General features: G+C 34.0%; 2 protein-coding genes across 3 annotated transcripts; one reads left to right on the top strand and one right to left on the bottom strand.

Moving 5' to 3' along the window:
* Positions 1-590: 590 nt before the first annotated feature.
* On the bottom strand, positions 591-14,707 carry LOC138318879 (tRNA pseudouridine synthase-like 1). Of its 2 annotated transcripts, XM_069261676.1 has the most exons (8): positions 14,603-14,707; positions 7,005-7,065; positions 6,404-6,516; positions 5,121-5,219; positions 4,661-4,813; positions 2,466-2,697; positions 1,759-1,915; positions 592-1,394 (listed from the first exon to the last, which is right to left on the bottom strand). In XM_069261676.1, the coding sequence occupies exons 1-8, from the start codon at positions 14,653-14,655 to the stop codon at positions 1,126-1,128; spliced, it is 1,137 nt and encodes a 378-aa protein (XP_069117777.1). In that variant the 5' UTR covers positions 14,656-14,707; the 3' UTR covers positions 592-1,125. The 2 variants fall into 2 exon arrangements, with proteins under 2 accessions (XP_069117787.1, XP_069117777.1); XM_069261686.1 differs by lacking the exon at positions 6,404-6,516 and having other exon boundaries at positions 591-1,394; positions 14,603-14,661.
* Positions 14,708-16,453: 1,746 nt separating this feature from the next.
* Positions 16,454-24,617, top strand: LOC138318871 (protein RER1-like). Its single transcript, XM_069261645.1, has 7 exons — positions 16,454-16,599; positions 17,040-17,140; positions 18,324-18,428; positions 18,813-18,915; positions 19,099-19,177; positions 19,527-19,662; positions 22,277-24,617. The coding sequence occupies exons 2-7, from the start codon at positions 17,063-17,065 to the stop codon at positions 22,364-22,366; spliced, it is 591 nt and encodes a 196-aa protein (XP_069117746.1). The 5' UTR covers positions 16,454-16,599; positions 17,040-17,062; the 3' UTR covers positions 22,367-24,617.
* The last annotated feature ends 788 nt before the right edge of the window (positions 24,618-25,405 follow it).

Raw genomic sequence — 25,405 nt, 5'->3', positions numbered from 1 at the left:
GGCAAAGAACGATAACTCTATCGTCCAAACCTGATACGATTTCTAATAACTTGATACGACTATTTCTCACATAGCTAGCCATGTAAGATAGAGTTGTCCCATGAAAGACAGCTATGCAAGATAAATCTATCTTACATAGCTGTGACGTCACAATTGAAAAAACAATGAGATGACGTCATGTCAGCCAAAGTTGACGTCATTTTTCTTCTATTTCGATTAATTTGTCGGATTTATTTACCATTTCATTTGTTTAATTTGCATTTCAAACCGTTTTACCTAAGATTTCTTGTTTATATTTACAATATAAACCAAACTTTGAGGAGCTCTTTCGAATGCCATTCTTATTTTTAAAATCGATCAATTATTTAAGAAGTTAAGATTTTGTCACAAAATGGCTGCCTCGCCTTTCGTGCAAGTAATTCGACAAGCAATGTGAGAAAATAACTCTTTCATATGTAAATTATGTAGGATAGAACTATTCCACCCTCGGGTACAGAATTTTGGGTCAGAAACCTCGGCAAGCCTCGGTTCTGACCCAAAACTCTGTACCCTCGGGTGGAATAGTTCTATCCTACATATGTACATACGAAAGAGTCATATAATATTGGATATCACGTGACGTCATTTTAACCAATAGGAATACACGATTCTTGCGGGATAAATGTACTCATATGGCGTGAAAGTGGTTGTGAAATGTTACTTTAGACCATGCTTGTTTCAAAGGTGTGTTTATTTCGCACAAAAGACTCGATTACTCCAGTATATAAAAATAAAAACAAGCGCTGAAATGAGTTTGAGATATTTTGTTTGTGTCGAGGAGATACATCTTTACAGTACAGCTCTACTTGTTTACGCACAAATAGGTGGAACGACCGACGGCAAGCGAAAGACTAGAATAAATGGTAGGTCTTGACCTGAAGCTGGGTCGTTATAGCGTCGTACTCAAAAATATTTCAGTAATGCTTTTTTCCGTTTTCATGGTTCACAGTTATCATAGCTTACTGAACTTCGTGGCTCCGGTTTGTGACACCAGAAATTTCATCGAACTAACTTCTGCTATTAACATAAACAAAAAAGCCAGAGTAGATTAAATAAAGATTTTCTTTTCAAGTCGCTCACCACTGTTCAGTTCGTCACTTCCTTTCCAACTAATCGATTAATACTTTGTTCTGATGAAAGCTGATATTGTTTATTGCTATTGTGATGTATAATGTTAGAACTTTGAACATGGTCGCCATGTATTGAATGAAGATTGATTCTATTAGTGTCCTCAGTGGAACCACAGGTGGAACCACAGCACTCTAAAGAAGAATGTTTGGATATATCCTTGGAATGTGGACCATAGAAGACATCGGATTTATCAAGTAGTTGGTCGTCATCTGCGAAATTGACGGCTGAAAACCACAATAGGTCATGCAAGTTAAATGATTTTATTTGAAAATTTGGAAAACACAAAGTAATATGAACCAAAAACCTGTGTCTATGATTTTCTTATACTTTTATTTAACATTTTTTTTATTGATTTATATATTTATTAATTTTAATTCATTTTTTTCTAATGATAATAATAAGTCATCCTTTAAAAACTTACTACTTATACAGTCTTCCTCCGAACGCATAATCTCATAATAACTTTTAACTTATATTCCATAAATTTTTTTAATATTTCTATTATAAGAATTTTCGATATTTTTTATTAAAACAAATATTCCATAAGACTTATCTATATTTTTTATTATTATTAAAACATTCCAATACCTTCTTTTCTGAATGTCGTAGACTTGAGAAATAGTCCGTCTGGCCCAATGATATCCCTGTCATCTAGTTCCCCCTTTCCATCAAGTTTCTGATGCAGACCTTCCAAGGTTGTTAGTCCTTTGGCGATATTTACCATACATCCCACCATTTTTCTCACCTACAATAAACATTGGTATGAAATTAAACTCAAGATAAGGCGACCGTGCCTCCAGTTAAAACACTAGCATTATCAATCAGTCGTTACGATTGTTCACATCTGTAGGCCTAGTGGACATCTCTACATGTAGGCCTACCGTAATCCAAACGAATTTTCCAATATTAGAATATTCGGATATTAAACCGATCGAATAGTTATTTCAATCATTTGCAAATAGACAAGTCTTCACTTAACTGAAAATGTGAATTTGAAATAGATATCACATATATAACAAGCTTGATAAAAGATTATGATAGTAATTATACATGTCCAAAAGATTATTTTGCCTCTTTAGTATCATAATCGTTATTAAATTGGAACAAAATAATATGCTATTTTGGCCCTTATGGTATTTTGTTCAATAATATTGCTCTATGAACCGAGTTCTTTCATATATATGTAGTTCAGGGAAAAGATCAATTACATAATCATAAAGGATGTGGAATATATGAATGTTAAATTTTCTTAACCTTCTTAACATCAATTAATCATATCAATATGTATTATTTACCTGCTTTCGCATAAAAGATGTTCCTGTGATGTGAATATCCCAGAATTCCCCACTTCCGATACAAAGGTCATTGGACTGGGAGATTCCACGACGTATATGCACAATCACAGATCGTTTTGTTGGACCAATAAATTGGTTTTTCTTGTCTGCCTGTCTATAAAACTCAAACTGATTCCTTCCGGAGAACATCTCTGCAGCCTTTATGAATTTGCGGGTGTCAAACTTTGGGCAACTAGGAAAATTAGCAAAGAATAATTTTCGTATGAAAATTATGATTTCTTAAACTGTTTGCTGTCAACTCTGTTTCATTTTAACCCTAAATAGATGACAACAGAAAACAATACCGTTACTTCAGTCATAATCAAGAAGTGCTTGTAAAACTAAATCAACCAAAATTATTTTGATGGAACGGAAAATGAAAAGGTTTTTTTTCATATCGTAGTGGATTCATGGGGCTATTTATCTACACATGATCAACTTAATTTGATAATTCAGTCATTTACACTACTCTAAATCCATTGAAAAGGTACTGTTATGCTTGTTTACTACATGTATGTACTGCGTACGATAAACACAAAAACTGTGTTAAACACAAAACAAGATATTTTGTATATTGCTTAAAAGTGGTTATTCAAGACAATAGCGAGTATATTATGATTTACATCACTTAAGGGTGTACACCTCTGAGAAGTCAAAATTTTCTTGTATTAAACTTTTTTTCTCATATAGATTTTTAGAAAAAGGAGTTCGTACCTTAAAAGAAAATGGAAGAAAAAACATATGTCCGTGTGCTCGTTTTTGAGCTTTTATCACTCGAAGACACCTAGTTGACAAAATGTTGGATTTTATGGGAATTTTGCCATTTTGACCATATGAGATAGCGATTAAAGCCATAATTTCCTAATAAGGTGTTTGATATGAATGAATGTTTGTAGAATTCATTTTCTAGTAGTCTTCTTTAAAAATATACCAGTTTTGATCAATTAGACTAATATTTTTTCTCAGAATAACAATATATGTTACCCCTACCCCGTAATTTTGAGCTACGAAATGCACCATTTTCAGCCATTTTTGCCAAATTTAACCCTTTATAGAAAAAGTTCTGGTATTAAACTTTTGTTATTATTTTGCATATCAATAGGGAAACAGTAGTTCTTTCTAAATCAAGAAGAAAAATTGGGGGTCCGTGTGCTTACTTTTTTGCCCCATTTGAATTTTTGTTATTTTTTCAGTATTTTAGAGTAAAAAATAAAAGTGCCCAAATTACCATTAAATGTAAAAATAAAGTCACAAAAGTGTATCGTTTCACATATTATTGCTCAATATTTTAATTACTACGAACCTAGTAACGATTTGCAGCAAAAATTAGCTAAATAAAGCTAACAATGCTGGCGCAGTGATGATTTTAGTAAAAACAATTTCAGTAAAAAATGGAAAAACTGTGGCTCTACTTGAAGCGAAAAAAGGCACAATTTCAAAATGGGCGCCAAATGGGCCATTTCTTAAAATCCCTGTATAAAAAAATCTACTAAAAATAGAAATGTAATTTTTTGACAAAATTTGCATCTGGCAACTTTCTACAGATACTGATAAATTATATTTGAAAATCTCATAACTTCTTTGATCTATGTTGAAACGAGACTTCAACGGGACTGAAACCTCAGAAGAATACATCCTTAAGGACACATTTTACATTCGTGAGAACACGCATATGCGTATCATATTATCAAATATAATACAAAAATGTAACTGTTCTTATTGTCATTGAAAGTTGTATGTCCCACTAGGCACTTCATATGTTCACTATTCCGAATTTGCATATTACAGAGTTTTCTGCACTTGCGGGTAGATATTGATTGTGACGTCATGTGTTTTGGAGCGCAACGTCATACGTTTCGGGGAAAACTACGTGAATTGCGCTCACAAAATAACGACGTAACAATCGATACCTACCCGCAAGGGAGCTAACTCTGTAATATGCAAAGAAGGAATTACAACATGTTGGTTTCGTCGTGATTTACTGTACACGTACACGAATCTTAGTGATTGTTGTGCCAAAACTATTTTGCTAAAATATGATTATGCCGATTCTTTTTCGTGTGTTTCATTTATATAACAGTTTTATTCATTGCGCTTAACCTGTTCAAGATTGATAAAGTTAGATGAACACAAGTACCTTAATCATCTATACTAACCAGACCCATTGTATTTCTGAACGTTCCTTGAAGGCGCGTTCGTAAAATGTGTTCCCATCCTCAGATGCGATTGCCAAACGGTACACATAGCTCCGGGTCAGGGCAGCAAACCGACAATGGAAAGTTCTGGGGACTTGTTCGATATTCAGCACTCTGTAGGCAAAAAACATGAATATTGGGGAATGAAGAATAATCGTAACCACACAAAGACGTATTCATTTTATTATTCACCTTCTAACACGAATCCAAAAGACCTTACATTGTTAATTTTTTGAAGAATAAATTTGAATCTATGAATCGACTAAGTTGTCTTTCAGTGCAGATGTAAAATTGATCAGTTTACTTGAAAGCTTTATTTCGTACTAAATGTACTGAGATATCCAATCGTGTTCCAACTTTACCAAAATTTCACAAACGACACATTTTTTTATTTTGCAATAAAATGTTTGATTTAAAGTACCGAATACTTTCTCTCTGTAAATAAAGCCGTCTGTTTATATCCCTGGCGACCTTTTCTAAATCAGGTGGTTGAAAAATACGGCCATTTTCTAATGTTGATCTGTAAAGGGATAACATCTTAAGATGTATTACAGAAAGTAACAACATTCCTCACATAATCTTCATATCTTACAACTAATAACAGATAAAATACTGTCAATTGTACAATATGGAAATAAGCAACAACATATGACATCATCAAAACTTAAAACCTGAGACAAATTCCAGGGAAAGAAGTGGCATGGTCCTATAACAGAAATGCAAGGGTCAGCAAGGGAAAAATAAAAGTGTTATAAAAATTATGGAATATTACGGTCATCCTCCCGATCATTAACTCTCAATATTACGGTCATCATGTTTTGATATAACGGTCATCTTGGAGATATTTTTCTAGCGTCTATTGCGTTAAAAGTCTACACTTTCAGTGTAAACCGATAGGATTTTCAGATACAGCAGGTTCAACTCTTCCTTCGAAGAGCAAAGGAAATCGTCAATCGTCAACGTCATCTTAAAACATCAAAATCAGCCAAAAAAACGAAACTTAGCGATTTCGCCGGCATCCATCTTTGATATATATATATTACGGTCACCAGTGTGTGCACAGTGATGTATGGTGGTCAGCATATCAAATTAAGATGCAAAACCTCGTGACGTTAGCTTAACATACATTTTTAACATTATATATTATAACTGAACAGAAATATAGACAATCCATAGATATCTACTTCGTTTGTTTTGACGATGACATTAATCGTTAACAATGATGTGTTATACACAGTTTCGTAGTGATATGAAGGCAAGTGTCATGTATTAAACTTGTTCAAGTTCAGTGATGTATGTAATTATTAATTCTTAAAAATGTGATAGCTTCACAATAATAATAAATAATTCAATTTTGCTTGTTACGAGAATTTTCATTGGCTTACAAATTTACTTTATCAGCCCATAAAGGAAAAAATGGCGTCGCCGTTTGTAGCGTTGCTTCTGATTGGCTGAGATGACGGCGTAATTTCATAGACAAAAGAGTCCCAAAATGAATTTTGAATATTTAAGGGATTATCTTTAGTAAATTGAATTATAAGAATTAATTTGAATAATTTTTTTATGTTATGGAGATATAACACAAAAATCTGAGTGTACTCTCATCATAAACCGCTTCGCGGTTATTTAGAGTACACTCAGATTTTTGTGTTATATCTCCATAACATAAAAAAATCTATTCAAGTTAATCCTTAAATAACCTACCCTACAGGTAAATCAAAGTGAAGATGGATGGAGTGGGCATTAACTCCCTTGTCAGTCCGACTACTTAACTTGGATTTCAGATGCGGCTGCCTCAGTATCGCCCTCAGATGTTTCTACCAAAGACGTAATAACATATAACAATAATATAAAGAAAAACGTACAATAAGATGATAAATCTACCAAAAAGAGATTACATGATTACACCAAAGTGCAATTTTAGGTTTTGGATACGGCAAATCAACCCTTCTTCGCGTGTGATTAAGTTTGGGATATTTCGCGGGCAATCGCCAAAAACCAATCGTCAGGGATCGCAAATAAAATCGCAAAGAAAAAAGTAGCTTCTGCTAGGGATGGAAATGCGAAATTGAGTCGTCTCAAGAGTAAGTTGGTTTCCGGATTTGGTATGCAAACTTTCTTTAAATATCACACAACTTTGACTTGCGTGCGGATATTAGGATAAGAGATAAATTTTGCGAAAAACTGAGAATTCCGTTATCTAGGAAGGTAGGGATATGCAGCATATTTAATTATCCTCTCCCAGTAAATAAAACATTTGATTAGTTCGATATTTATTTCCATTTACATTTGATACATTACTGACCTGTAACACATTATGTACTGTATCGCCCGAGTCAGGATGTAGGGGTTGAATCTGTAGACCTCTAAAACAGAGAAATCATATAACAATATTTTTGTTAATGCAAAAAAAAAAAAATTAGCTGCCATGTTTCAAGTAGATAGGTTACAAGTAGTTTAAAGTATGTATTCGATGATAAATACCTTATAATCATTTTGGATACGTTAAACCTTTGAAACAGACTTTCTGAAAGCTCTTATCTCGGGAAGAAGAAGGATGACCTAAGTTCTTGTCTCCGCTTCGTAAACCGGTTCTGCCAATAGCTAACTACATGTAGTACCCTTCTCTCACTGACCTTGGCATCCTGGCTTCTGCTTGATCTGAAGGCGTCTAAGGGCGACAGTTTGCTCTCTCCCTGTCGTTTACTTTATACCTTTTTTTAAAGGTAGAAACCATGAGGTACTCATTCTCGTCTATGTACGCCCATGTTACAATGCCAGCAGGATATTTCACTATAGATCACCTCTAAGTGGATATGACAGGTGTCAATTCAATATTGACTATGACCAGTCTGATTCCGAGCGAAGGTTCGTGATTGTAACTTGGACTCTTTTTCAAGGATGCATTGACCGCTCCACTGTTAACTAACTGCCCACGTGCACTTCATCGGTTAGTTGTGGTGACGTAGAGATTTCTGAATGACCGACAGGAGATTTTTGACAGATGGTCGTTCGGAGTGGAATCAATGTACAAATGTATGATTATTTTTTTATCCAACGGTGGCTACGTGGTGTATTTGTAAGTCTCCTAATTATGGTGGCTGATTACGGCCATCTCGTGTTGTTGTGTTGTCGCCTTGTCGTGTTGTCGCCTTGTCGAGTTGTCGCGGTCTCAAACTGCGACAACCCGAGATTTAACAGTTAAAATGTCGACTTGTTGCGTTTTCGAACCGCGACATGTCGACAAGACGACAAGACGACAAGTCGACAACACGACAAGTCGACATTTCAAACACGCTAATTAGCGCGTACAGAATATCGTGTTGTCGCGGTAAAATGTCGACTTGTCGTGTTGTCGAGTTGTCGTGTTGTCGACTTGTCGTGTTGTCGAGTTGTCGACTTGTCGCCTTCCTGTTACTCATGCGCAAATCATATGAAATAACCACTATCTTTGAATATAGAAAACTGAAGTCAGTGCTTGTACCATAGACTATATTGGTGGCATATTTCTGCCATCGAGTTGCCGACTTACGACTTAATGATGACGACATAATTAAGGCATTAAGTCGACATCATATCGGAAGATGTCGACATAAACAGAAGAATATGTCGACTTACCACATGAACCTGCCCACATAATGATTCCAAGATAATTATGTAGAAAGTCGGTAACTCGGCGATTAATAGTGTTTATGCTCGGTGTGACACCGACTTGTCAATTATTGATGTCGACATCTAAACTATAAGATGTCGACATCTGGTCTTGAAAGTGGAATTCAAAGGCCATCCTTTCATAGGGCACTGTGTATATGCAGCAAGGCGCCATACAGCAGAGTTCGACGTTGATTTTGTTAATTCAGAAAAGTTTTTATTTATTTGATTACAAAATTAAAAATTGTGATCCTGCATATCCCGGCCATGCAGCTGTAGCCTGCGTGTACGTACACATTGTAGCTGTTAGTCCGAGCTGAGGAAGTTAGAGTGCAAAAGGACTCTGCTTTCTACAACGAATTTCCATCCTCTTGGCCATAATCATTTATTAATATATATAACCGTGGGTTGAAAATTCGTTTAAAGTGAATAGTCGGGCAAAGAAAACCAGTCTAAATGCGTTCATTGGCCTTCCAAAAGTTCTCACATATTAATACGACGGTCAAGTTCTGCTTAGTTTCCCAGTTCTGACCATTAAAGTAAAGAAAAGTTGAAAGCATTGAAAGCGAGGCTGTGTGGAAATGTAACCAAGGACATATAGTGAGCCGGGAGGACGATTTAGAATTCCCATACTTTAAATTAATTTCTTCGTACGCAGACAGATTTTGACGAGAGATTTTATTTTTCCATTTCATAAATAAGAAATTATACTGGATACATTCACACCATTTTTACCGACTTTAGCCATCCTTGCCCGACTGTTCACTTTAAAAGCTGTGTGTGTGCTTTGTGGATTAGCATTCGTACTAAGTCCATGTGGTACATACCGTACTATACTATATTACAATTATTTTTTCAAGATTTCATTTTTTTGAATCACGAAAAATACCAGTTACGTAATTTAAAAGCCAAAAAGGTCACAGTACAGATACGCAATACCCATTTGGAAACCAGCTTTACTATACATAAATATTTACATCCCTCGATACATTTATATATAGGCACAACGAATTTTTGTTACGGTCTTAATGGCCAGATTCAACCTTTTGGCTAAAAATCCTCCCGCGGGACGCGGTTTTAGCTCCAAACTCGGGATATATCTGCATCTATTTTTTGTAGTAAAAACGTAGTAAAAAAAGTCACGTGCTTATACCTCATTCATGCCATTGGCCGGAATATACAATTGTATTATGGGTAACTAGTGATCACGTGATTGTGTGTTTACTTCCAAATATGGTAATAGTTTGCTTGCCATTTCTTCGGAGAAATTGATTTATTTGAAAATATTTAGACTCCAAAATGTTATTAATATTGCATGCATATCATTTTGACTTGCACATATGTATTATTTTACTATAAATAATGATCTGAAATGAGTTATAAAACTGTCATTTCCACGTTTTGTAAATAAATGATATAATGCGAATTGACCAATTCAATAGGTCTAACCGTCTAATCTAGGATCAGCGAAGATCGGCTACTCCCGGCTAAATTCGTAGAATTCTAAATTTATATTTATATATATTATTACCTGCTTTAGGTTTCAGAACATATACATGTACATATAACACAGAGAAAATAAGATCTTCATCAAAAGGCCGAATTATGTATAAACACACACTCATGTGATCACTAGTTACCCACTAATACAACCATATTTATTTCGGCCAATGGCATGAATGAGGTAATAATCACGTGACTTGTTTTACTACGTTTGACTACAAAGAACGCGTGTTTTGTGCCATTATTGGGAAAATCCCCCGCGGATCGTGGTTTCATTTCCACCATTTGAAACAGAAGGCTTAGAGTAGACTTTGATTGTGAAACATTGATAAATTGAAGATTACATGTTGTGCCATGGCAGATGTCAAAGTTCATGTATATATACTCGACAATTACTTGAAACATCATCTAATAAATTTGTGTTGAAATTATAATTGATGTTGACCAGGAAATGTACCAGTCTAAATTTTGGTTGAATAATGCATGGAAAGTGAATTATTCAAACACACTCTGGATATCGAATTTTTAATAATTAATTTCTTTTGAACTCGGGACTTTTTGGGTGTGTAATTAGGGGAAAGTTGATAACTTTTTATAATATATGTACCCTAATTTTCTTTTGTTGATTTACGGACCCTGAAAGATACGGATTATGCGGCTTTAACTTTTCCACTTTGTGGAAAATCCTTCAAATCGGATTTATCTCCCTTGATTAAAATGACAAACCATGTACCTTTGCTATGTTATTAAGGTTTTTTTCATTTTTTTTTTTAAATTCAATAATGAATGCAGATCAAATATATTAATCAAATATGTGTATTAATTTAATTTGAAACATGTTTGTTTTGCTGAAAAATTTGCAAAAAAAAAATAATATCAATACAAAATATTCATGATTGTAATTTGATTGTTGTTGTTTTTGTACTTGCTGTAAAATGAGAAAAACCGTGTTGTGGAGAAGAAGTTTGTTAAAATTTGATTTTTTTACAAATGGATGAGAGTTGAGAATGTCTAACAGTCACCTGAATTCCGATATGCACAGTTATAAATAATGTTTTGCTTTTAAACAAACAAATAAATATGTCTCCTATATAAACTATGGTAAAGACCCTATCCCCTGGGGAAAATTCCGAGACCCCAGGGCCATGAAATTCACAATATTGGTAGAGGGCCTTGAGACCTGCCATGTAAGCACATAAGCCCGTGTTTCTTAGTATATGTGTACATATGTATTAGATTCCCAAAAAGCTAAGTGGGCTATGCGGAAGCTTATAACTATTTGTTTGGAAATAATATGGAAAATAAACTATGATATGATAGTATTGCTAACAATTTCAAATGGTGGAAATGAAACCACGATCCGCGGAGGATTTTCCCCATAATTGTACAAAACACGCGTTCTTTGTAGTAAAACGTAGTAAAACAAGTCACGTGATTATACCTCATTCATGCCATTGGCCGAAATAAATATGGAATTGTATTAGTGGGTAACTAGTGATCACATGAGTGTGTGTTTACTTCCAAATAGAGTGATTTCTCTGACCTGGTATTTATACATACTTTGGCCTTATTTTCTCTGTGTTATATGTATATGTTCTGAGCCCTAAAGCAGGTAATAATATATATAAATATGAATTTAGAATTCTACGAATTTAGCCGGGAGTAGCCGATCTTCGCTGATTTTAGATTAGACGGTTAGACCTATTGAATTGGTCAATTCGTATTATATAATTTATTTACAAAACGTGAAAATGGCAGTTTTACAACTCATTTCAGTTCATTATTTATAGTAAAACAGTCCATATGTGCAAGTCAAATGATATGCATCCAATATTAATAACATTTTGGAGTCTAAATATTTTCAAATAAATCAATTTCTCCGAAGAAATGGCAAGCAAACTATCACCATATTTGGAAGTAAACACAAAATCACGTGATCACTAGTTACCCATAATACAATTGTATATTCCGGCCAATGGCATGAATGAGGTATAAGCACGTGACTTTTTTTACTACGTTTGACTACAAAGAACGCATGTTTTTACTACGAAAAATAGATGCAGATGTATCGCGAGTTGGGAGTTTAAAACCGCGTCCCTGGAGGATTTTTAGCCCAAAGTTTGAATCTGACCATTAAGACCGTAACAAAAATTCGTTGTGCCTTTATATAAGTGTATCGAGGCAGAGATTTACATTTAAATCTCTGATCGAGGGATGTAAATATTTATGTAGGCCAAGCTAACAAGTAAAGCTGGTTTCCCAACGTGTATTGTGTACCTGTACTGTGACCTTTATGGCTTTTAAATTACGTAACTGTTTTTTTTCGGGATTCACAAGAAAATACAACATAAAAAATCTTTTTTTATTTAATTTTTTTATTTTTATTTTCATTCATTCTTTTAATATAGTATAGTACGGTATGTACTACATGGACTTGGTACGAATGCCAATCAACAAAACACACACACAGCTTTGAAACGAATTTTCAACCCACGGTTATATATATTAATAATTCGTTGTACACTTCCTTAGCTCGGGCTAACAGCTACGTACACGCAGGCTACAGTTTCATGGCCGGGATGTGCAGGATCACATTTTTTCTTTCTTTTTTTTTAAATCAAATGAATAAAAACTTGAATTAACAAAATCAACGTCGATCTCTGCTGTATGGCTTTTGCTGCATATACACAGTGCTCTATGAAAGGGTGGCCTTTGATTTCCACTTTCAAGACCAGATGTCGACATCTTTTAGTTTAGATGTCGACATCAATAACTGACAAGTCGGTGTCACACCCGAGCATAAACACATTAATCGCCGAGTTACCGACTGTCTACATAAATATCTTGGATTCATTATGTGGGCATGTACATGTGGTAAGTCGACATATTCTTCTGTTTATGTCGACATATTCCGATATGATGTCGACTTAATGCCTTAACGATGTCGACATTATTAAGTCGTAAGTCGGCAAATCGATGGCAGAAATATGCCACCATAAAATTGCAATATTTTCTAATTTTCGGATTAACGGGCCTTCGAACTATTAGGCCTTAGCGGTTCAAGTGACCTTAAAATTAACAGATGACGATTACTGCGTATAATCAGACGGCGTGACCAGACCATTATTACACGATTATCATATAATAAACAAATTATTGAAATTCATAGTTCAGAGAAAAATACTTTGACAACTCTCGGTAAAGAAATTGCTATCAAATTTCTTCATCTAGGTACAAACACATGCACACAATTATTTTCATTAGCAATCCAATATGGCTAGTGTTATCCATTGTTTGCGTATGTGTAACAGGAAGGCGACAAGTCGACAACTCGACAACACGACAAGTCGACATCACGACAAGGCGACAACACGACAAGTCGACATTTTACCGCGACAACACGAGATTCTGTACGCGCTAATTAGCGTGTTTGAAATGTCGACTTGTCGTGTTGTCGACTTGTCGCGGTTCGAAAACGCGACTAGTCGACATTTTAACTGTTAAATCTCGGGTTGTCGCAGTTTGAGACCGCGACAACTCGACAAGGCGACAACACGACAAGGCGACAACACAACAACACGAGATGGCCGTAATCAGCCACCATACCTAATGTCGCAGCATTCGTATAAAATAACGACAATTCCTTTGCTCAACGAAGACCAATCTTTTGTCCAGTTTCTAACAAATCTTTGATTTTTTTTTTTTTTTTTTTTTTTTTTTTTGTGCAAGATGGTCTTTTTATCAAGGCCATTAAATTCTTCGTGGAGCTAAACAAAATTTTCGATATTTTTATGAAATATGATTTACATCATGTAATAAGTGCCAATACATACTTGTGAACATAACATAAACGTGGGGACAAGATGCGATGTTGTAGCTCGCTTCGATTTTGTTTTGCATGGGTTCATTGATCGACTTAGGAATGAATATTCTCCCATTTGCAACAGTCCAATCCAAGGACGTATATGAGATATAAATCCTTGGTCCAATCAAAACAAAATTAGATCTAGGAAAAGTTGAATAATCATCAGCAACGGTGTATTAATCATTAAAAAATATTTTAAACTTAAACTTACCGATTTGACATACGGAATAACATATGTGATGACGCCCGTCACTCCCTTTTGACGTCATTATTATCATTATATTTTTTATCTAAAAATGAGGCTACATTATACATATTTTACAATCATATGGGCCCTATATGTGTATAGCCTATTAATTTTCTAACTATATCTACTATGTAAATAAAGGCCCACGACCTTTTCGGAGCAAGCCTTAACTGGATAAATGGTTTATGAAATATAGGACGATAACTTTAATATAGAATCTACTAAAAATTCATAAAATTTCAGATAATGCCGATAAAACTTTTGAAAGAAAAATAGTGTTTCGATCGATGTTTTAATAAATGAAAACCCTTTGTATATCTTAAATATATTAATGAATCGAATTTTTAAAATCATTTCCACTCTTTGAACTTTATAAAATTACGCAAAAAATAACGCTAATAGTAAACGTTAGGCAAGACAAAATACCGACAAAACCGGAGGTCTCTGTAGATTACATGGGTAAGTGCACAGGGACTTTATGGACGATACTGTAGGCCCCATACATACTGTATGTACATGTACACATGTAATGCGTACCTGATATAAACCGGTAATTCATGCCAGGTCCCTGTGTAGTAGTGAACATAAGCATATGTATGTGTTCTCTTTTCAGTATTGATAGTAAGATGAAACTAACCTGTAAGGTTTACCAATAAAGGCAAAGTTCATTAAATACCGGCAACTGCACATCGTTAAAACGAAAGTCCATTTAGACGGAAGTTGACAATTAAGGTGATGTGTGATAAAATTGCGTATGTTTGTTCCCAAACCGTTCTGACCTGTACGCGTGCTGAAACTAGCTTCTGTATTCAGTTTGAATCAATCTATGATGAGATCCCCTTTCCTTAGGTAGGAACGGGTTGTCGCGTATGAGCAGTTTTATTTTTCTCTCGGATGTATTTATCAAATCCAGGTATGAAAGCTTCTCTGTCAGTCAGTCGTAGTATTGGGCTATAAAGACGTCATCAATCACGTGACAAAATGAAAATGATGGTTGATATTTCTTAACGTCAAGTATATATTTTAATATACAGCTGATGTTTGGTGTGTTTTTTTAAACAACCACATGTTTGTGATGTACCTGTGTCTCCTTGTGATAGTGTAATCTTGTTTGTTTCTTAAGATGTCCTACAGAAGCATGCATGCATGTACGTACTTTCAAAGATTCATATAACAACGTACGTTGTCACTATAATGTAGCCGAAAGGTTGTGCTTATTCTGTGGCTCTGGCAGCATGTTTCAGTGAGATAACACTATAAAATGAAGGAGTTCTAATATTATAAAGAATCAAAACCCGAACAAACTACATGCACAGTCTCTCAAAACATGCATTTCACACCCGCAACATTGCATACACGGGAAGCCGACCCTAGCTGTTTAATCTGAATGATATGAAAAAACTCGTGCTCTCTTCTTACAGAGTCGCCTCAAAAATGAGAATGTAAACTATTTTTCCTCAATGATACAAAACAAAATGATAAAGATCATATATATACAAACAAATGGGACTAAAATAAATTTACCAATTAATTCGGAAAACAACATTTCATATTTGAAATTGTAAAAAAATGAGAATGTTTCGGTCTTCTAGATATTGAACTATTACTTTTTAAACATTTTTCCCCGAACGTTCTGCGTGTACATATACAGTATATGCACATTATTGTGTATGTAGTTGTATAAACTTAGTAGTTCTACTGTACAGAATGTACATTGTGTATACATGTACAGTCGTGTGCCAAAAGTCTTCGTAATTTTTATTTTTCCCTATATATTCTTTGTATTTTTACATTTTTCTTAGATTTTTCCTGATCTCACCTAGGCGCAGATCTTAATCAAATTTTACATACTTGTTGAAATTATCTACACTTTCATCTTATAATATTTACATAATTTTCCTTCGTGCACTTTTTGAGAAAACCGTATTTCATTACCACGCAAAACTTTTTCGTTGCCATTTTGGTAAAAAAAAAAGAAGGAAATGACGTCATAAGTTTAAGTGGTGCACAAAAAATATATATTTTCAGAAACATATATAAATGTATATATGTTTCTGATATTTTGAAAACAAAATATCGAAAAATTATACAAATATTATGAGCTGAAAGTGTAGATAATTCTCTATAAGTATGCCAAAACTTATCAAAAATCTGCCAAAAGACGAGATCGGGAAAAATCAAAGAAAAAATAAATAGATTATATAGGGAAAAATAAAAATTACGAAGACTTTTGGCACGTTACTGTATCTTCTAATCTTTGAACTTTGACGGTCATTCAAGCTGATCAAATCACACTATTTGGTATAACCTAACCGCCAAGCTTAAGATTGACAGCGTCTTGAGTATGCATTCAATCTCAACGTGCTTCATTTTAGTTGGGGTGAAGGAAAATCGACCTATGATATTACAATGGGTCAAATCGATTTTGGGGTAAGCGTACAAGATTTCACATGTAGATTGATCTGCGCATGCGCGCTACACCGGATATGTCAAAGCATCCATTACTTCGTCAGGCGGTCTGCAACGTGGCTAGCTCAAAGTTTGCACTGTAATAACCAAACTTAGACAATTTTTACACTCATATACAGATGGACTATTGACTCTAAAGCCCGTTTTAACAGAAAGAACGATCAGGTTTGTGTTATATCCGGTACTTGCGCGAACGTAATCGCCGAAGATTTGGTCGATTTAGAATTGATGACCCGGTTTACTGAAATCCAATCCATTTCTAGCTTGTTTACTTACTCAGACTAGAGTCTAAAGCAAATATGTCATCGATCTTTTGTTTAATGCATCGCTTTAAGCGGACAATGATTTATAATTTCTCTCATTTATCCCATTCACATACTGACTATAGACCTCAAATCCACATGAAAATAAACCTTTTAGCGACATTCTTGCAATTGATAATCCTGTTACTAAGTGTTAGTTAGAATTCAGTGAAAAACAGTCGGATTGGATTCATTTTCAAATCCTTTTCTAGGTTTGGTGGTATTAATTTCATGGGTTTTGTCACTGATTATTATATTCAATATTTTTATATGTGTTATAAAGCTATATATTTCCATCATAAGGTTCAAAACACAGTCCGATCAAGATGGCTGACTCTGATGGTTTGCCAGGCTCGCCACCTCAGCCTAATCCTGTCCGCCAATTCTTCAGAAATATAGGAACGGTAAGAAAGGCTAATATTAAAAGCATAAAATTTGTAAGTTTGAAGAAAATTATTCAATTTAAATTCATTAAACATGATCAAAATGACTACCAACACAAAAAGGAGAGAGGGGCCGCGGTGGCTGATTGGTTAAGATGTCCCGACATATAACCACAAGCCTTCCACCTCTTGGTCGCGAGTTCAAACCCCATGTGGGGCAGTTGCCAGGTACTTACTGCTGGTCGGTGGTTTTCTCCGGGTACTCCGGCTTTCCTCCACCATCTAAACTGGCACGTCCTTATATGACCCTGGCTGTTAGTAGGACGTTTAACTTATAAAACAAAACAAAGAAGAGCCTAGATGGATATGACCAAACCTCGCACTCACATTTTGTAGATGTGTAACAGGATAGGAGAAAATGTAGCGGTAAGACCAGGATTTGAACCCAGGATCCTCCAAACACGAGCCGAATGCTCTACCACTGAGATACCTGGTCACCGTTGATCGACCCAGTCCAATCCCGTTAACACTCCTCCCTCCTTATTCAAAGTCTTTCCCTTCGAAAACATACGAGCCCCTTTCAAACACAACCACCGTATGTTATTTAGTTGGGCACCAACTCTGTAGCAGGAAAGGAGAAAATGTAGCGGCCAGACCGGGATTAGAATCCTGGATCCTCCAAACACTAGCCGAATGCTCTACCGCTGATCATTAGCTACCTAAACCTGGTCACTGATGATCTACCATGTCCAATCCTGCTAAAGATGTCATCATGATCACTGCACACCCATCTTATCAACAATCCAGTGTAATGTGACAAAATTCAGTTTAATTAGTAGCCTCCAACAGGTATGTAACAGCCAGGCCTAAAAGGAGAGGTGAAAATGTAGTGGCTAGACCTAGGCTGTAGCTTGAACTGTGGACCTCTAAACACTATAACAAGTTCCTCAACAGATTGAGCTACCTGGTCATCAATGATCAACCTAGTCTGGTCCTGCTACTGATACAATATTTGTGATAGCTTTTTAGTTTTTACCTTTATAACATAAAAAGCTATATATGCAAATGTTGTATCTAGCAAACACCCTTAGAGTAAGAATTGAATATCAATTTATGTAAAAAAAAAAACTTTTTATAATGACAATAAATGGCATATTTCATCTTGATTGGAAAAAAAAAGGTTCATTATCAAATTTGTTTTCAGATATATCAAAGTAATTTGGATAGAACAACACCACATACAGGAGTAAGGTGGATTTCTACAACTCTACTGTCTGCTGCTTATTGTGTCCGAGTGGTTTTACTTCAGGTAAAGAAATAACGAGGCACTGAAGTTAATTAATACAAAATATAACAAGTTATACATATTTGTACAGTCAGCAGTTTATTGGATATTTTTAAAGGTGCGTCCAGAACATTAGTTTTCAAATTTTAATAAGTACTAATACGGACCCCTTGACAGTTTCACAAGCATTCTTTAACGTCTCAGAATTTCGTAACATAAAATTCTCCATGGGAAAGCATTACTGAATATAAGGAAAGTTTCCTAATTTAGATTTCCCTTTAACTGCTAAAATGCTTTTCTTTGGAGAATTTTAGATTAATTTGCAACCTTTAGTTAATATAAGGATCATTAGTGCTACAGATTGATTATCGTTTGATAGCAATGAGTGATTACTTTTGTTATTTACAGGGCTGGTATATAGTAACATATGCACTAGGGATTTATTTGCTGAATATGTTTCTGGCCTTCCTCACGCCCCAAGTCGATCCAGCTTTGGCAGATGATAATGAAGGTAAGATGGCATAAAGAGTGATTCTGACGATTTCACTTCTGAGTTATTTGGTACAAATAATGTATTGGCTTATATGAACCAAATTTTATTAACGAGTCAAAATTTATTAATGTGACATCATGAAGAGATGTCATACAGAGATAAGACATTTTTTCTACTATTTTTTTTTCTTTTCTTTTACAGAAGATGGTCCATCACTGCCAACTAGAGCAAATGAAGAATTCAAACCTTTTATGCGTAGATTACCAGAATTTAAATTTTGGTTTGTATAGCTATTATATCTTTTTAGTAGATTGAATATTCTCTTGCAACTTCTACTGGCAGTATATGATCATAACCTACAGAAGTTTCCTTGCTCAGTTGAAATCACTGCTTAAATTAGCAACTATTGTACATGTAAATAAATGTATTAATTGTACACTACCTTTTACTATTTCGGTGATGATTTTGAAAGCAAACTACGGATACATGAATGGAACAAAATTTATTGTAATTATTGTGCAATACATTTACTCTTCACAAAAGGAAATATCATTTTTGGTGATAATTTGAAAACAAACTTCATTACATAAATTTCTAAGGTACTTAACATTTGTTTTTCTTTCTTTCAGGTACTCCTCTACCAAGGCTATCTCCATAGCCATGTTTTGTACATTTTTCGAAGCTTTCAATATTCCAGTATTCTGGCCCATACTTGTAATGTACTTTATAATTCTGTTCGTCATCACAATGAAAAGACAGATAAAAGTAAGTATCAAATAATTACCTATGTATGCCAAGATAAGTTTACATTAAAATCTGTATTAGAAACGGTTGAATAGATCTCTCATTGCAACAAATGAGTTGTAGCTTTTTGTACACTCTTTCAAATCTGATTTCAATCCCTCATGTAGATTAATGAAGTTTCTTCTTTTAGAATTAATAAAAAAACTAATTTATGTAGGATTTTCTAAGGCTGTTCAGAACACTAATTTTCAAAGTTTTGATGAATCTGGGTTCAAAAAGCAAAAAGGGTTCTCAAATTTTTTCGTGAGTCCCGGGACTTTTCTTTCAATAAATCTTAGGTACACTTATTAATTACCACTGTATTAGAATTGGGTAAAATTTGATGACACTGTGTTAGAATTGTTAAACACTAGTTTGTCATTTAGAGAGCACAACCTAGAGCCCATATGTTTTATAATAAACATTTGGGTGTAGAAGTTGTGCTATAGAAAACATGTGATGGTAAAATATAATCACTTCCTCAAACAGCAGGGGAGGTATCAAAGTACCTCACATTACAGTCAGTTACTTACAACTTTTGAATGTGTTTTATCCAGTTATCTGAGTTCCTGATGACATTATTACCTGTATTGGAGACACTTGCACAAATTAGATTTAACATTGTTTGGAGGAAAATAACTAAACTAAAAAATATATTAATATTCAAAGATAACGCATGGGGATAAATCCATTTTACTGTCAGAATCTGGTGCATTTCGTGAAATATTCTTTATAAACCAATGTCTGGAATACCACAAAATGTTAACCTTAATTACCTGACCTCTACCTATGTTGGCCTTTATCCTTCCCCGTCAGAATAGGCACCCAATTCCATAAGATTGTGATAGGTTATAATATATAAAAACATAATAAGCAACTATATATATAAAACATACCAAAACAAAATATTGGAATAATGGTATTTGGATTGAACATAGTCTTATTAGGTATTATACACTTTGACCGATTTGTTTCAGAATTCTAAGAACATTTGCACAACCTAGAGCCCATATGTTTTATAATAAACATTTGGGTGTAGAAGTTGTGCTACAGAAAAACATGTGATGGTCAAATCTAAGCACTTTCTCAAACAGTAGGGGAGGTATCAAAGTACCTCACATTACAGTCAATTACTTACAACTTTTGAATGTGTTTTATCCAGTTATCTGAGTTCCTGATGACATTATTACCTGTATTGGAGACACTTGCACAAATTAGATTTAACATTGTTTGGTGGAAAGTAACTAAACTAAAAAATATGTTAATATTCAAAGATAACGCATGGGGATAAATCCATTTTACTGTCAGAATCTGGTGCATTTCGTGAAATATTCTTTATAAACCAATGTCTGGAATACCACAAAATGTTAACCTTAATTACCTGACCTCTACCTATGTTGGCCTTTATCCTTCCCCTCAGAATAGGCACCCAATTCCATAAGATTGTGATAGGTTATAATATATAAAAACATGATAAGCAATTATATATATAAAACATACCAAAACAAAATATTGGAATAATGGTATTTGGATTGAACATAGTCTTATTAGGTATTATACACTTTGACCGATTTGTTTCAGAATTCTAAGAACATTTGCACAACCTAGAGCCCATATGTTTTATAATAAACATTTGGGTGTAGAAGTTGTGCTACAGAAAAACATGTGATGGTCAAATCAAATCACTTCCTTAAGTAATTGATGAAGTAACAAAGTACCTCACATTACACTCAATTACTTACAACTTCATAATGTGAATGTGTTTGTCCAGTTATCCGAGTTCCTGGTGATATTATTGCCTGTGTGGAATAATACACTTGCACAAATTAAGTTTGATATTGTTGGATGGAGAATAACTAAACTTAAAACATAGAATATAGTTATTCGAGGATATTACATGGGGATTAAACAACTTTCAATGTTATACTGTCAGGTCTTTTGCAATTTATGAAATAAACTTTAAGTTACTGTATCTGGAATACCACAAAGTCGTTCCCGTACCTGATCTTAATTTTATATAATATCCTTCCCTTCAAATTATGCACCAATGATAGTAATGAATTTCAAATATCAGAAAAAATACACACACATATATATATATATATATCGAGTAAATGTCTTTTTTTTTGAAATTGTATTCGTTATCATCCCACATTTGTTAGAATTTTAAGAACATTTGCACAACCTAGAGCCCATATGTTTTATAATAAACATTTGGGTGTAGAAATTGTGCGACAGAAAAATGTGTTGGTCAAATCTAATCTACTTCCTCTATCACTTGAGGAGGTATCGAGGTACCTCACATTACATTACAAGTTACCTCCCTTTACATATATCAACCATGTTATACATGTTGGACAGTCAACTACAAATTCATGACAGTGTGCTTTTATATTTGCGAGCAAAATATTAAGAATGCCTTCTGTCAAGATACAAAATTTAACAAGCAGAACAGTACAACGCTGGTAAAACACCCAAGGATTTCCTTCATTGTGTGAAATACATTTCTCAGATTAATTTATTGATAATGAAGAATTACTTTTTCATTGTGTTTACACCAGTATGTTATTTATGTCCTGTTCTTTTGTCTTTCCAGCATATGATTAAATACAGATACATACCATTTTCACATGGAAAGAAGAAATACCAAGGAAAGGAAGATAGTGGCAAGGTTGTGTCTTCCTAAGGACAATTATGTACTTTGTACATGTGAGGAACTGTAAAATAGGTTTGTGTGAATGGAACGGCAGACTGATACAGTGGTAGTCTGTTAGTCACAGTATGGACCTGATAAGCAGACATGCACGACTGGAGAGTCAGCAGGAGTTTTAAATTCCTAGAATTACGGGCTACAGGTGAAATTATGTTTTTGATGTAAAAAAAAAAAAGCTCTTCGTACCGAATAAGACGCTGTGGGCAGTAATAATGTTGGTTTATTTTATTAAATGTGTTCTGTTACATTATTGAAAGAGGAAGATTCAAGGTTTAGATAAAGTTCCCTGGGGCTATGTAGAGAGGGAATTGAAGTGTTTAATTCTTATAATGAAAGTATTTGGTCCACATTGTTTGAATTATTCCTAAAAATGGAAATTAAGCAATAATACAACTGCTTTTTTGGACACTTTCATATTAATACTAACATCTTTATAATCAGGTTTTAGAAACATGTCATTGCTGGAATAGATGTGAAAATGCCCTGTATGCTTCGATATTAAAGAATGTATGGTGGCAACAACTGTGAATGTAAAACTAGTTCCATGCTTGTACAATAATTAGATGAGCTTTGACACCTTCCAAACTTGATCCACAGGTTTAGCAGGAAAGCAATATTAATGTCACTGCTTTTGTAATGAATGGAAACAGTCTTATAATAGAGGTGATATCAGAAACAGTATTAATGTTTTTGACAAAAATATTCATTCTTTCCTGACATTCAAGATATATGTAAACTAAAGATATCAGTTGATGATACTTTCAGAATGGAAGCATTCTAATAATGGAGCTTAAATCAGAAACAGTATTCACGTTTTTTGAAGAAAAAAAATCAATCTTCTCTGACATTTAAGATATATATGATGATGTCAGTCGATGATCGATACTTTCAGAATTTTGAAATGCATGTGCTGAAGTATTTGACTGATGAGTTATATTGTAACATAAAGGTGTGTGAGTTATAAAAGTGTAGCCTAGTCTTATGAGCTGAAGATTATTATATGAGAGATTGCATTGTAACATGTTTGTGAAATGTTTGTGTGTGGTTGATTGAAGTTATAAGTGATCCATTTATTCTTTCATTACAATACTGAATTTCAATACTGAATGTTTATCATCCCTTTTGAGGGAACATATCTGATAGAACCCATTAGAATATAATGAGTACTCATTTCATTTTCAAGTGATATGCTGTAATTCTCCATTTGTCATTTCTCGTATATCAATTCCTTATTTTGATCCATGCCAATTCCAATGATTGAAGTACTAGTTGATGTCATACAGATACAAGTGCCAGTATGAAAACTAAAATTCCATACAAGTCATGTAACTTTTTTGGTTACTATGAAATCCTTTGTTTTATCTAAGTAAATCAATGTGAAAAACTCCTCATTTGATTGGAAATGGCTTCTGATTGTCACATGGAAATGAAAAAAGAACATAATATATATCATTGATAAAATATTTTATTATTCGTTTTTAAGGTCGTTGTAATGATCTATTTTATTCATGCTTATGATCAAGATTTTCTGAGAGAAGAAAATCATAAACAATTCTATTATGTACATGTTTTGATTTTTATTGAGGTGTGTATACACCTTCCATTATGCAGTTACTGTGGTTCTCGTGATAACCGGAACACTATACCTTGGTAATCCTATCGGCAATAGCCGTAACTACGGGAGATAACTTTAACACTGTGAATTGTAACGTTGTGTATTGCTAGGAGGTCAAGAATTGTCAGTGATTGCCGGTTCTCACATGCTTCACATTTTCTACACATACTTTAATAAATTTGGTGTATTTAGTTTTGCGTCCTGTCAACAGCAAGGGTCATCAAGTTATATTATCCCCAATGTTATTATATTTTATTTATCTAAATTAACATGCTGTATGATCCTGTGTTTTCTGAATTGTTTGCAATATCTGTCCTGGTAATTTTCTTTGTTCTAGAGTCAGACTTGATGTAACGTATTGTTGTAAAGATAAATATGTTGTTCCATAACCAGTAGTTGTGACCATGTACAACTTGACAAGGAGATTGACCTACAAATTAATTATGATAATATCATTACAACTACATAGTATTTTATCATGTCCTGCTTTGAGAAGAATGGCAGATTATCAAGTTCTATTTATTTAACTGTGTTGTCCTACATTATTAATCACAAGAGACAAATGTTATTTGAATGTGAAGAGTAAAAGTTCTTTTTATCGAATAGAAATATTTGTGTGATGATTTACATCAACTTGTCATACACAACATCGATCGATGGAGAGAGTCTTTGTAAAACGTGACTTCTATACTTGTAATAACTTAGATAAATGAGACAATATTAGCAACTGTAGAAATATTACTATAAAAGTACTTATTTTGTTGTAATCATGTTTAACACAGAACCAATTACTTTTAATTATAATATAATTATCACAAGATGTTTTTTTTGCGATAAAATAATTTATCATCAATATAGAATAGAAATACCAAGTCTTCAGTATCGACAGAAACGGGCATATATTATTCATGTCTACAAAATAATCAATAATATCGATATTATGGATTACGACAAGCTCTTTACAATGTCTCCTAGCTGTCGCCAGAGGGCACTCAAAAAAGATTCTGAAGCGCGGGGCTAGATTGAATTTCACAAAAAACAAATTCAACAATAGCATTGTGGATACATGGAACAGTCTACCTGAAAATGTGGTATCTGCAATGACTTTGATTTCATTTAAGTCACGCCTAAACAAGAACTTGCACAATGAGCCCTCTAAATTTACACCTACATGTTTTTAATGTTACCTGATTGGACATCGAATGTATACAAGGATACGCCTTCAGAAGTCATTAGAGCTTATAACGGTGTTATTTTACATAATTACATAGAAAACTCATTCAGTCAAATCTTATTTAAGCAAACATTTCTTTCAAAAAAGCATGTCAAAAACCTTACCGTTAAAATATTTACGTTTACAGTGAGTCATAGGAATGCATATTAAAACCACCGAACAT

The sequence above is a fragment of the Argopecten irradians genome, chromosome 1 (genome assembly GCF_041381155.1).
Source record: "Argopecten irradians isolate NY chromosome 1, Ai_NY, whole genome shotgun sequence".
Lineage (NCBI taxonomy): Eukaryota > Metazoa > Mollusca > Bivalvia > Pectinida > Pectinidae > Argopecten > Argopecten irradians.
Note: the sequence above shows the minus strand (reverse complement) of the source record. Positions and strands in the feature narration are given on the sequence as shown.